The 12,616-nt window shown below is 48.5% G+C and overlaps 1 protein-coding gene across 1 annotated transcript in view; it reads left to right on the top strand.

Annotated features, from left to right (window-relative positions):
• Snta1 (syntrophin alpha 1) overlaps nt 1-7,542 on the top strand; it is a 39,438-nt gene extending 31,896 nt beyond the window's left edge. The window contains exons 4-8 of the mRNA XM_045157750.1: nt 1,399-1,606; nt 1,724-1,854; nt 5,385-5,581; nt 6,660-6,847; nt 6,930-7,542. Of these exons, the coding sequence (XP_045013685.1) occupies nt 1,399-1,606; nt 1,724-1,854; nt 5,385-5,581; nt 6,660-6,847; nt 6,930-7,022 (817 nt within the window). The 3' untranslated portion in view covers nt 7,023-7,542. The remainder of the gene's footprint in view (nt 1-1,398; nt 1,607-1,723; nt 1,855-5,384; nt 5,582-6,659; nt 6,848-6,929) is intronic.
• Nucleotides 7,543-12,616: the final 5,074 nt, after the last annotated feature.

The following is a 12,616-nucleotide window of genomic DNA, read 5'->3' as shown; positions in this document are numbered from 1 at the left end:
GTAGGCGGATTACCATGAGTTCGAGGCCACCCTGAGACTCCATAGTGAATTCCAGGTCAGCCTGGGCTAGAGTGAGACCCTACCTCGAAAAAAAAAAAAAAAAAAAAAGAAGCTCCCCTCCCCCAAAAAAGAAAAAAAGACCTGGAGAGATGGCTTAGCAGTTAAGGCACTTGCCTGCAAAGCCAAAGGACCCTGGTTCACTTCCTCAGTATCCATGTAAGCCAGATGTACAAGGTGGCATATATGTCTGGAGTTCACTTGCAATGGCTGAAGGCCCTGGTGCTCCCATTCTCTCTATCTGCCTCTTCCTCTCTCTTTCAAATACATAATATAATTTAAATATATATACACATATATATAATCTTATTCATTTATGAGAAATGGGGGAGAGAATGGGCAATCCAGGGCTTCTAGCCATTGCAAACAAACTCCAGATGTATGCGCCACCATGTGCATCTGGCTTACCTAGGTTCTGGGGAATCAGGCCTGAGTCTTGGCTTTACAGGCAAGCACCTTAATTGCTAAGCCATCATTCCAGCCCCTTTCTTCTCCTTTTTCTTTTTTTAGGTAGGGTCTTGCTATAGTCCAGTTTGACCTGGAATTAACTATATAATCTCAGGCTAGTCTTGAACTCACAGCGATCCTCCTACCTCTGCCTTTCAAATGATTAAAAACTCATGTAAGCCAGATGCACAAGATGACACATGTATCTGGAGTTTGTTTGCAGCAGTGGAGGCCCTGGAAGTCCCATTCTCTCTCTCTCTGTCTATCTCTATCTGCCTCTTTCACGTAAATAAATAAATAATTTAATTTAAAAAAGATATGTGTCACCATGCCCTGTTGTTCTTTATTTTATTTTTATTTTATTTTTAAGGCAGGGACTCACTATAGCCTAGGCTGACCTGGAACTCACTATATAGTCTCAGAGTGTACTTGAACTCATAGTGATCCTCCTACCTCTGCCTCCTGAATACTGGGATTAAAGGTGTGCACCACCACACCCAGCCTTTACCCTTATTTTGGTTCTTAAATTCTTTTTTTGTTTGTTGTTTTTTTGAGGTAGGGTCTCGCTATAGCTTAGGCTGACCTGGAATTCACTATGTAGTGTCAGACTGGCCTGGAACTCACAGCAGTCCTCCTCCCTTTGCTTCCCGAGTGCTGGGATTAAAGGCATGTGCCACCATGCCTGGCTTTTAAAATTTCTTTTATAGTCTTTTGCCCTTAAATCCTGTGAGGCTCTAATGCCTGTGGCTGGAACCCCAGTGGTGAGCACCCATCCTAATTTGCTCATGGGAACTCCCTGTGGTTTCTTGTGGGTGGGATTCTTGGGCCTGATTTCTGGGCAGGATAGTTGCATCCTGGTATCATGCCCTCTTCCTTCACTCGATGTGGCTGCAGGTACTTGGAGATCTGTGCAGCGGATGGCCAGGATGCCCTCTTCCTGAGGGCCAAGGATGAAGCCAGTGCAAGGTCATGGGCAGGTGCTATTCAAGCCCAGATCAGCGCTCTCACTCCCTGGGTCAAGGACGAGCTGCAGGCACTTTTGGCAGCCACGGGCACAGCTGGGCACCAGGACATCAAGCAGATTGGTTGGCTCACTGAACAGGTATCTGCTGGGCCTGGAGTCCAGGGCCCTCCCTTTCTTTCCCAGTGCTTCTCATCGCCCCATGCCCTCTGACCCCTCCCCTTCCACCCGTTCTCACCACTCTTTCCCCGCCTGCAGCTACCCAGTGGGGGCATGGTCCCCACCTTGGCCCTCCTGACTGAGAAGGAACTGCTCCTGTACTCTTCCCTCCCCCAGACCCGAGAAGCCCTGAGCCGGCCGGCCCGCACTGCCCCGCTCATTGCCACCAGGTACCCACGGGCACACTGGGTGGATAATGTTCCGGTGGGTCCCTGGAATCTACCAACTCCAGCCTGTTCTGATCCACACGATTCCCCAGGTGCTCTGAAGCCCTCTCCAGGCCTCGGTTTCCTCATCTGTGAAATTGGGGGTCAGAACAGAAGAATGTGAAGTCCTGCACTTATTGATACCTGCACCTGATATTGAATGGTTCAGGGGATACAGAGCTGACCCAAAGTCACTGTCCTCAGAGTGAACTCAGAGGCAGGGAGACAGACCCAGGAACCACCATTACAGTACAGTTAAAGGAGCCACTTAACTGTCAGAGTTGATCAGGGAAGGCTTCAGGGAAGAGGTCACTTTTTTTTTTTTTTTTTGAGGTAGGGTCTCACTCTAGCCCAGGCTGACCTGGAATTCACTCTGTAGTCTCAGGGCGGCCTCATGGCGATCCTCCTACCTCTGGTTCCCAAGTGCTGAGATTAAAGGTGTGCGCCACCCACGTCTGGCTCTAAGAGGTGACATTTGAACTGGACTATAATGAATGGGAAGTTGACTATTGAGGAAAGGGTAGAAGAGCATCTCATGCAGTGAAAACATCGTGGTCAGAGGTACAGAGGCATGAAGGGCTGTGGCATGTCCTTGGAGCTGTGAGTGTGGCCTATCCAGAATCAGAATCCACAAGGAAGGGAGTCGGGGAGAAACGAGGCTGCCTCCTCTGTCTGATGAAGGATCTTCAAGATTGGAGCAGCGCTGGAGGGGTTAAGTTGTAGGGCCAGGGCACTGGGGCCTTGCCTCACAAGAAACCCTCTGGCCGCTAAGGGAACCTGCTCCAGGAAAGGCAGGAAGGAGGCTGGGAGGCTGCTGTAGCCATCTGGGAGACATGATAGGGTTGGGGGCGGCTGGTGGGCGGAGGCAGCAGATGGAGAGCAGTGGCATTCGCAGTGGAAAACACATGCGTGAGAAGCTGTCAGTCCTGATGCTTGCCAGATGGGGAGGGGGCAGGAGGTGTCCCGGATGAATGGGAGGTTTGGAGCCTGTGTTGGAGGGGGAAGCAGTAGGACTGGGGTTGCCAAGGGAGGAGGCTCTGAGAGGCTGAGTCACGTCTAGAATATGTGTGGGACATGTGGGGAAGATGGCCAAGAAGCTTGGGAACTTGTAGGTCTGCACCAAGCAATCGTGGTGGCGCACACCTTTAATCCTAGCACCTCAGAGGCAGAGGTAGGAGGATTTCACTGAGTTCAAGGCCACCTTGAGACTACATAGTGAATTCCAGGTCAGCCTGGACTAGAGTGAAACCCTAATGTCGAGAAACAAAACAAAACAAAACAAAAAATTTCAGAGTGGGAGACTGGGTATTAATGGGGTTTCAAAGGGAACTGAGAATGGGTAGAGTGAGGTCAGTGGGAATCTAAGGGTCAAACTCAGAGGTCTGCTGGCCAGTGAAGGGCAGGCAGCTGTCCAAGACCACACAGCAAGTGAGAGCTGAGCCGCTGAGTCCGAGGTCCTTGTCACCATGTCCCTTGTGGCCTGAGTGTCAGTGACTTGCTAGCAAGTGGGGATAGGTAGGTCATGGATTGCCTGCCTAATTTAGTGACTCATTGATTAAGGCAACACATGTTTATTGAACAGCTGTTATGTGTCTGACATGGTTTGAGTTAGTGGGAATACAGTGGTGAACAAAACAGACAAAAATTTCTACCCTAGCTGGGCATGGTGGAGCCCGCCTTTAATCCCAGCACTCGGGAGGTAGAGGTAGGAGGATCACTGTGAGTTTGAGGCCAGCTTGAGACTACATAGTAAATTCTAGGTCAGCCTGGGCTAGAGGATGACCCTACCTCAAAACAAAACAACAACCAAGCAAACAAAAAACTCATCTTCTACCCTTGTTGACATTCTGGTTGAAAAACAGCCAAAAGTTAACTGTTTCAAAACAAATGCAGGCTCAGTCGGTCGAGTTGCCACATACCTTTAATTCCAGCACTTGGGAGGCAGAGGTAGGAGTATTGTCGTGAGTTTGAAGCCACCCTGAGACTACAGAGTGAATTCCAGGTCAGCATGAGCTACAGTGAGACCATACCTCAAAAAACAAAAACAAGGGCTGGAGAGATGGCTTAGCGGTTAAGCGCTTGCCTGTGAAGCCTAAAGACCCCGGTTTGAGGCTTGATTCCCCAGGACCCACGTTAGCCAGATGCACAAGGGGGTGCACGTGTCTGGAGTTTGAGTATAGTGGCTGGAGGCCCTGGCGCGCCCATTCTCTCTCTCTTTCTCTCGCTGTCTGCCTCTTTCTCTCTGTGTCTGTCACACTCAAATAAATAAATAAATGAACAAAAATTTAAAACAAAAAAAATACCCCCCCAAAAAAACTAATCAAACAAACAAATGCAGAGCTGGGGAGATGTTAAGGTGCTTGATTGCAAAGCCTACTGCCTCAGGTTTGATTCTCCAGCACCCACATAAAGCCAGATACACAAAGTGGTGCCTGCATCTGTAGTTTAGCAGGAGGCCCTGGCATGCTGATACTATTTCTTTCGTTTACTCACAAATTAATTTTAAAAAGCTGGGTGTGGTGGCATACACCTTTAATCCTTGCACTTGGGAGACAGACATAGGAGGATCGCCATGACTTCGAGGCCGCCTGAGACTACAGAGTGAGTTCCAGGTCAGTCTGGGCTGGAATAAGACCCTATCTTGAAAGAAAACACGTACAAATTAATTTAAAAAACAATATCAAAGTGTAATTTTAGCCGGGCATGGTGACACATACCTATTACATCTCAGCACTCAGGAGGCAGAGGCTGGGGGATCACAGGAAGTCTGAGGGGAGTCTGGTCTACACAGTGAGTTCCAGGCCAGTATGGATAACATAGTGAGACCCTGTCTCTAAAGACAAAACACACAAAATGTATAGTTTGAGCAACCATAATGAAAAGTAAGGTCAGAGATGGCTTCTGGGAGAGGAGATATTGAACAAAGATCTGGGGCTTGAGAGATGGCTTAGCAGTTAAGGCACTTGCCAGCAAAGCCAAAGACCCAAGTTTGATTCCCCAGTACCTGTATAGCCAGATGCACAAGGTGGTGCATGCTACCGGAGTTTGTTTGCAGTGTCTGGAGGCCCTGGAGCGCCCATTCATTGAGAGGTAGGAGGATTGCCATGAGTTCAATGCCATCCTGAGACTACATAGTGAATTCCAAGTCAGCCTGGGCTACAGTGAGACCCTACCTCAAAAAAAAAAAAAAAAAAAATCTGTACCCAGTGAGGGAGTGAGCTGTGGGGGAAGAGAGAAGAGCATCTAGGCTGAGGAAACAGCATGATGTTCTGAGGCAGAGGGAACTGGGCATGTGTGAGGATACCACCGGGGCCAGAGCGGGAGAGGGAGGGGGAGGGTGGCAGACGTGGTCTGCTGAGTCAGCCAGTGGCCCCCCCCTGGGGAAAGTTCTGTCCTCTAAGAGGTGGTAAAAGGCTCGTGGGTCACCGGGTCGCCGCCCCTTTGCCTCCCCCCTCACTTAGGCCTCATGCTTGATCTCCTTCCCCCACCCCCAGGCTGGTGCACTCAGGCCCCTCCAAGGGCTCGGTGCCCTATGATGCAGAACTGTCTTTTGCCCTGCGCACGGGCACGCGCCATGGCGTGGACACTCACCTGTTCAGCGTGGAGTCACCGCAGGAACTGGCAGCCTGGACCCGACAGCTGGTGGATGGCTGTCACCGGGCCGCTGAGGGTGTTCAAGAAGTGTCCACAGGTGTGCGGGGTAGAACTGGGAGTGTCCCTGTAATGAGCCTCTGATGTCCGCTGGCATTTGGCTCCTTTAGGCTACTTCAGGAGGGGACAGAAAATGGAGTTTGGATTTCCTAAGGAGCTGTGGTTTGAATATGCAGGTGCCCTGGCAAGAAGTCTTTCTAGTTTTGTCCTTAGGATCCTCCTGATTAGGATAGGAGAGGGGACTCCTAGAGTAAGGCTGTAGGTAAAATATAGGATATCAGTTAGATTTGAATTTTAGGTAAAAGAGTTTTTAATAATATAAGTCAGGGACTGGAAAGATGGCTCAGCGGTTAAGGCACTTGCCTGCAAATCGTAAGGGCACAAGTTCACTTCCTCAGTACCCACATAAAACCAGATGCACAAAGTGGTGCATGAATTTTGAGTTCTTTTGCAATGGCTAGAGGCCCTGGTGCCTATTTATTCATTCATTCATGCATTTTCTCTCTTTCTCCTTGGAAAGAAAAAAAATATTAAAATAATAAGCCAGCCTAAATTATGCATTGCTATTATTTTTTTCGAGGTTGGCTCTCATTCTTTCCCAGGCTGACCTGGCATTTCACTCTGTAGCCCCAGGCTGGCCTTGGGCTCATCCCAATCTTCCTACCTCTGCCTCCCAAGTGCTAGAATTAAAGGTGTGACTACCATACCTAAATCAAGCATTATTTATATGAAGTTTAAACTTGGATAATTCTTTGCTTTTATGGGGGTGAGCCTTTTGCCCATCAGACTTTCAGCCCTCACCTTCCCTTTTTGTGGTGCTGGGGATCAGACCCAAAGAGTTGTATATGCTAGGTACACACTATGCCACAGCTGGACATCTCCAAGTCTAAGCTCCCCCTCTCTGCTTGTGTGCTCGATGTAGTGTGACCTGATGCAGCCTTTGGTGTTCTGAGGGTCCAGCATTTTGGGTGGGGTGGCTGGACAGATGTGCTGGCCGAGTGAGGGCCCCTGGTCACTGTGGGTCATCCAGCCCCACTTTGTGAGTTGCCTGTGGGGCTGGTGGGGCTGGTGGTCTCTGAGGCACAGCAGCCATACCTGAGCTCACTGCCCGCCTGCAGCCTGTACGTGGAACGGCCGTCCCTGCAGCCTGTCCGTGCACATTGACAAGGGCTTCACCCTGTGGGCAGCCGAGCCAGGAGCGGCCCGAGCTGTGCTGCTCCGACAGCCCTTTGAGAAGCTGCAGATGTCCTCTGATGATGGCACCAGTCTCCTGTTCCTGGATTTCGGGGGTGCTGAAGGCGAGATTGTAAGTGGAGGGCTACCTCTGCACTCTGGTGGGGGCCAGGTTGGAAAAAGGCCCTAACCCTTTTCTCTGTCTGCTCTTGTAGCAATTAGACCTTCACTCGTGTCCCAAAACCATGGTCTTCATCATCCACTCCTTCCTCTCAGCCAAAGTCACCCGGCTAGGACTCTTGGCCTAGAAGTTTCCAGATGCACTGATCCTGAAGGAGGTCATTCACCGGATGCCTGACTTGGATCTCTCTTGTCTGTTCACCACTGGGCTGAAGGAAGGGAGAGGAGGGGAACAAGGGCCTCTGAGACCAAGTCTAAAGGAGGCTGGCTTGGTCTTAGGGCCCAGCACCCAGACCTGGGTTAGCGGGTCCTGCCTGTGATGGGGTAGCCTTCCTGCTACCCACCTCCACTAGTGCCTTCTGAAGAGAGAGATTTTGTGTACACAGAAGCCATTCCGAGCCTGGGACCTGCCAATGTGGGGGTCCTGACCCCAGCCAGCAGTGAAGCTGCCAGGCCTCCTAGAGGTCACTCAGTCACCCCCAGTGACTTCCTCTGAAGCTGGGGTCTCCAGGGTCAGCGGCCAGAGAAAGCAGAGGAGCCTTTCTGCCACTCACTTTCTCCTCAGCACCACTGCTATGAGGCACCTCACCTCCCTTTTCCTCCTCTCTCTCTTCCTTACTCTTGGATAATAAACAGTCTGTGAGCACATAGGCAGCCTGGCTCGATGTCTGTGGTGTGTGTCATGGCATTTGGAACCCGGGGTAGCCCCTGAGAGGAACCAGACCAAGGATTGGGAGGCCCCCCCTTCTGAAGAATTGGGCCCCAAAGAGAGTGTATTATTTATACTAACAAATTCCTCATTACTTTAGTAACTTAAAATAACAAAAGTTTTAGTACATTTTCCATTCTGTGGGTCAGGAACTTGAGAGTCATTATTGTCTTAGGACCCTCACAAAATCACAATCAACAAGGAAACTGTCACATGAAGTGACCTAATAAGCCTAAGTAGGGGCTGATTCTGGGAACTGGGCACTAGAAAATTCAACAACGTAGATAAGCAGAGATTCCAGCCTTGCATGCCCATCTGTGCACACACACACCTCTCCGTCTGTCGATCCACAGTTCACCTGAGAAGTATCTAGGATACACCTGCTCTGTGTTATCCTTTGGAGCCAGGAGGTGACGTAGCTTAGAGCATGGCTGACAGGTTCCCATCCTCGGGGAAGAAATTCATCAGAAGCTCCCACAATACAATGTGTGATTCTAACTGGGAAATCACTGAGGCCAGCGGGACCTAACCTGGTCTAGGGGATCAGGCAAGGTGTCTTTCAAGAGGAGATATTGAAGCAGATGTCACTGTGAAATAACATGCTGTAGTCCGCTCATGCAAAAATACTACTGGGAGGAACCAGTCCAATCTCCATGGTGACAACTAGTATTTATTTTTATGTTCCTGGTCTGTGCATTGACTCCAGTTTTTTTTTTTTTTTTTTTTGGTGGTAGGGTCTTACTTTGGTTGAGGCTGACCTGGAATTCACTATGTAATCTCAGGGTGACCTCGAACTTATGGTGTCATAGGTAAGGGGCAGGAACATTCCAAATAGACTAACAAACAGGTGCTAAGGGTCAGTTATAGCCCACGCCAGTAAGAAACTGCTTTAGATCCAGAGGCAGGAGGATCAGGAATTTGAGACCACCTTGGGATACATTCCATAGTAGGGTTTGGTGGCACACACCTTTAATCTCAGCACTGGGGTGGCAGAGGTAGGAGGATCACCATGAGTTTGAGGCCAGCCTGAGACAATACAGTGAGTTCCAGGTGAGCCTGGGCTACAGCGAGACCCTACCACCCCCCCAAAAAAGGGGGAAAGGCTAGAGAGATGGCTCAATGGTTTAGGCACTTGCCTGCAAAGCCTAACAACCCAAGTTTGATTCCCCAGTACCCATGTAAATCCAGATGCACAAAATGGCACATGCATCTGGAGTTCATTTGTAGCAGCTGAAGGCCCTGGTGCACTCATACTTTCTTTCTCTGCTTGCAAATAAATAAATACATATAAACACACACACACACATACACACATTTATTTATTTATTTATTTTTCCCCTTTGGCTTTAAAACTTTTTTTCATTTTTATTTTTTATTAACAACTTCCATAATTATTAAAAATACCCCATGGTAATACCCTCCCTCCCCCCACTTTCCCCTTTGAAACTCCACTCTCCATCATATTACCTCCCCATCTCAATCAGTCTCTGTTTTACTTTTTTTGTTTGTTTGTTTTTATTTGAGAGTGAGAGACAGAGAGGAGGAGGAGGGGGGGGGGAGGGAGGGAGAGAATGGGTACACCAGGGCTTCCAGCCACTGCAAACGAACTCTAGACGTGTGTGCCCCCTTTTGCATTTGGCTAATGAGCCTCGAACCGGGGTCCTTAGGCTTCACAGGCAGGCACTTAACTGCTAAGCCATCTCTCCAGCCCTCTCTTTTACTTTTGATGTCATGATCTTTTCCTCCTCTTATGATGGTCTTATGGAGGTAGTGTCAGGCACTGTGAGGCCATGGCTATCCAGGCCATTTTGACACACACATATTTAAAGGTGCCAAGGGCTGGAGAGATAGCTTAGTGGTTAAGGCGTTTGCCTACAAAGTCGAGGGACCCAAGTTCAGTTCCCCAGTATCCACGTAAAGCCAGATGCACAAAGTGGTGCATGAATCTGGAGTTTCTTTGCAGTGGCTAGATGCCCTGATGTGTCCATTCTCTATCTGCCTCTCTCTCAAATAAACAAAATATAAAAATATATTTTTTTAAAATAAAGGTGCCGGGCATGGTGGAGCACGCCTTTGATTCCAGTACTCAGGAGGCAGAGGTAGGAGGACTGTTGTGAGTTCAAGGCCACTCTCAGACTACATAGTGAATTCCAGGTCAGCCTGGGCTAGAGTGAGACCCTGCCTAGGAAAACAAACAAACAAAAAAGGTGCAAAGGTAAGATGGATGGAACATGGGGCTCCTAAACTGGAATTGGAGTTATTTATTATTATTTGGTTTTTCCAAGGTAGGGTCTTGTTCAGCTCAGCGATCCTCCTACCGGTGCCTCCCAAGTGCTGGGATTAAACGTGTGTGCCACCATGCCTGGGTATGGTAGCACACACCTGGGATTGCAGAGTGAATTCCAGGTCAGCCTGGGCTAGAGTGAAACACTTACCTCAAAAAAAAAAAAAGAAAAAAAAAAAAGCCTGGTATGGTTGTACACGCCTTTAATCCGTGCACTCAGGAGGCAGAGGTAAGAAGGTTGCTGTGAATTTGAGGCCAGCCTGACACTCCATAGTGAATTCCAGGTCAGCTTGGACTACAGTGAGTCCCTACCTCAAAAAGCCAAAACAAACAAACAAACAAACAAAAAAAAAAGGGCTGGAGAGATGGCTTTGTGGCTAAGGTGCATGCCTGTGAAACCTAAGAACCCAGGTTTGATTTTCTTCAGGTCCCAGGTAAGCCAGATGCACGTGGTGGCGCATGCATCTGGACTTCTTCTGCAGTGGCTAGAGGCCCTGGTGTGCCCATTCTGTCTCTCTCTCTCCCTCTCTCTGTGTCTAATAAAAATAAAAAAAATTACAAAAAGCAAAGGAACAAAGACCCAAGGCAGAAAGGAATTGTTTATTCATCTGACATACTTGTTAATCCTCTCTAAGAACCAGACTCAGAGTAGGCGGTGGGAGTACAGCAGTGACCAAGACCCAGTGTATCCATGTTCCCAAGAACTGGATAGTCTGGGACACAGGCAACGACAGGTCATCGGATCATAGTGATAAATATTGTAAAGAAAATGCTGTGATAAGTGATGGCAGTAGTTATATAAAGCATTCACACAAGGCTTCTCAGAAGGGATAATATTTAAGCTGAGATTTAAAGGATGAAAATAGGGCTGGAGCCAGGACTGGTGGTGCACGCCTTTAATCCCAGCACTCGGGACGCAGAGGTAGGAGGATCGCTGAGAGTTGGAGGCCACCCTGAGACTACAGAGTGAATTCCAGGTCAGCCTGAGCCAGAGTGAGACCCTACCTCGAAAAACCAAAATAAATAAATAAATAAAAAAGGGCTGGGGAGATGGCTTAGTGGTTAAGGCACTTGCCTGCAAAGCCTAAGGACCTAGCCACACCAGGTTTGAGTCTCCAATGCCCACATAAAGCTAGATACACAAAGTGGCACATGCATCTGGAGTTTGTTTGCAGTGGCTAGAGGCCTTAGCATGCCAATTCTCTCCCTCCCCCCTCTCGGCTTACAAATAAATAAATAAATAAAATAAACAATAAACCAACCAACAAAACAAACAAGCAAAAAAAAAAAAAAAAGGATGAAAATAAACCAGTCGGCTGTACATCACGGGACACTCACACTTGTAATCCCAGTACCCAGGCAGAAGAGGTAGGAGGATCAGGAGTTTAAGGAGAATCAGGAGTTCAAATTCGTCCTTTGCTGTGTAGTGAGTTTAAGGTCAGCCTGGGTTATATGAGAACTTCTTTCAGTAAGAAAATAAAAATAAGCCAGGCATGGTTGTGCACCCTTTTAATCCCAGCACTTGGGAGGCAGAGTTAGGAGGATTGCTGTGAGATAGAGGACCCCTGACGCTACAGAGTGAATTCCAGGCCTGGGCTAGAGTGAGACCCTACCTCAATAGCCAAAAATAAATAAATAAAAATACCTTGAAAAACTAAAAAATAATAAATAAAAAATGAAACCAAAACAAGAAACAATAAAATCTGTCTTCAAGGTTTTTTTGTTGAGCAACGAGCAGTAAAAACTTTATAGATTTCTAGGGCTGGAGAGATGGCTTAGCGGTTAAGCGTTTGTCCGTGAAGCTTAAGGACCCTGGTTCGAGGCTCGATTCCCCAGGTCCCACGTTAGCCAGATGCACAAGGGGGGGGCACACGTCTGGAGTTCGTTTGCAGTGGATGGAGACCCTGGCGTGCCCATTCTCTCCTCCCTCTTTGTCGCTCTCAGATAAAAAAAATAATAAAAAACTTTATAGATTCTAGTAATAACCTATACAAGTTCGAGGCCAGCCTAGTGACTCCTTGTTTCACGTTTCCTCCCTTTTCGCCCCTCCCGCCAAAAAAATTTGCTCAAGTTGGTCTTGACTTGGGGTCCTCTGCCTCTCAGGATCGGGATCATGACAGGCGTGGTGGCGCACGCCTTTAATTCCAGCACTCAAGGGGCAGAGGCAGGAGGATTGCCATGAGTTCAATGCCACCCTGAGACTCCATAGTGAATTCCAGGTCAGTCTGGGCTAGAGTGAGACTCTACCTCAAAAAATAAAAACAGGGCTAGAGAGATGGCTTAGCGGTTAAGCGCTTGCCTGTGAAGCCTAAGGACCCCGGTTCGAGGCTCGGTTCCCCAGGTCCCACGTTAGCCAGATGCACAAGGGGGCGCACGCGTCTGGAGTTCGTTTGCAGAGGCTGGAAGCCCTGGCGCGCCCATTCTCTCTCTCTCCCTCTATCTGTCTTTCTCTCTGTGTCTGTCGCTCTCAAATAAATAAAATAAAAAACTATAAAAAAAAAATAAAAACAGGATCATTGCTATCTACGCCCTCACTGCCTTTCAAGAGCTGAATGTGAACCGCCTCCTGCTGCCTAGTGGATAGGATATGGTTCAGCTTTTAAATTTTTGGACAGTCTACCAAGAAATGAGTTTAATAGTCCCTGGGCTTTCCAAGCCTTGCACGCAAATCTACCCGGTCCTTTTAGAGAGAGCATTTCCGTTGGGACGCCGACGGAAGTCAGGGCGGA

The sequence above is a fragment of the Jaculus jaculus genome, chromosome 8 (assembly GCF_020740685.1).
Source record: "Jaculus jaculus isolate mJacJac1 chromosome 8, mJacJac1.mat.Y.cur, whole genome shotgun sequence".
Classification (NCBI taxonomy): Eukaryota; Metazoa; Chordata; class Mammalia; order Rodentia; family Dipodidae; genus Jaculus; species Jaculus jaculus.
The sequence above is the reverse complement of the archived record's forward strand: the minus strand, read 5'-3'. Positions and strand labels throughout refer to the sequence as shown.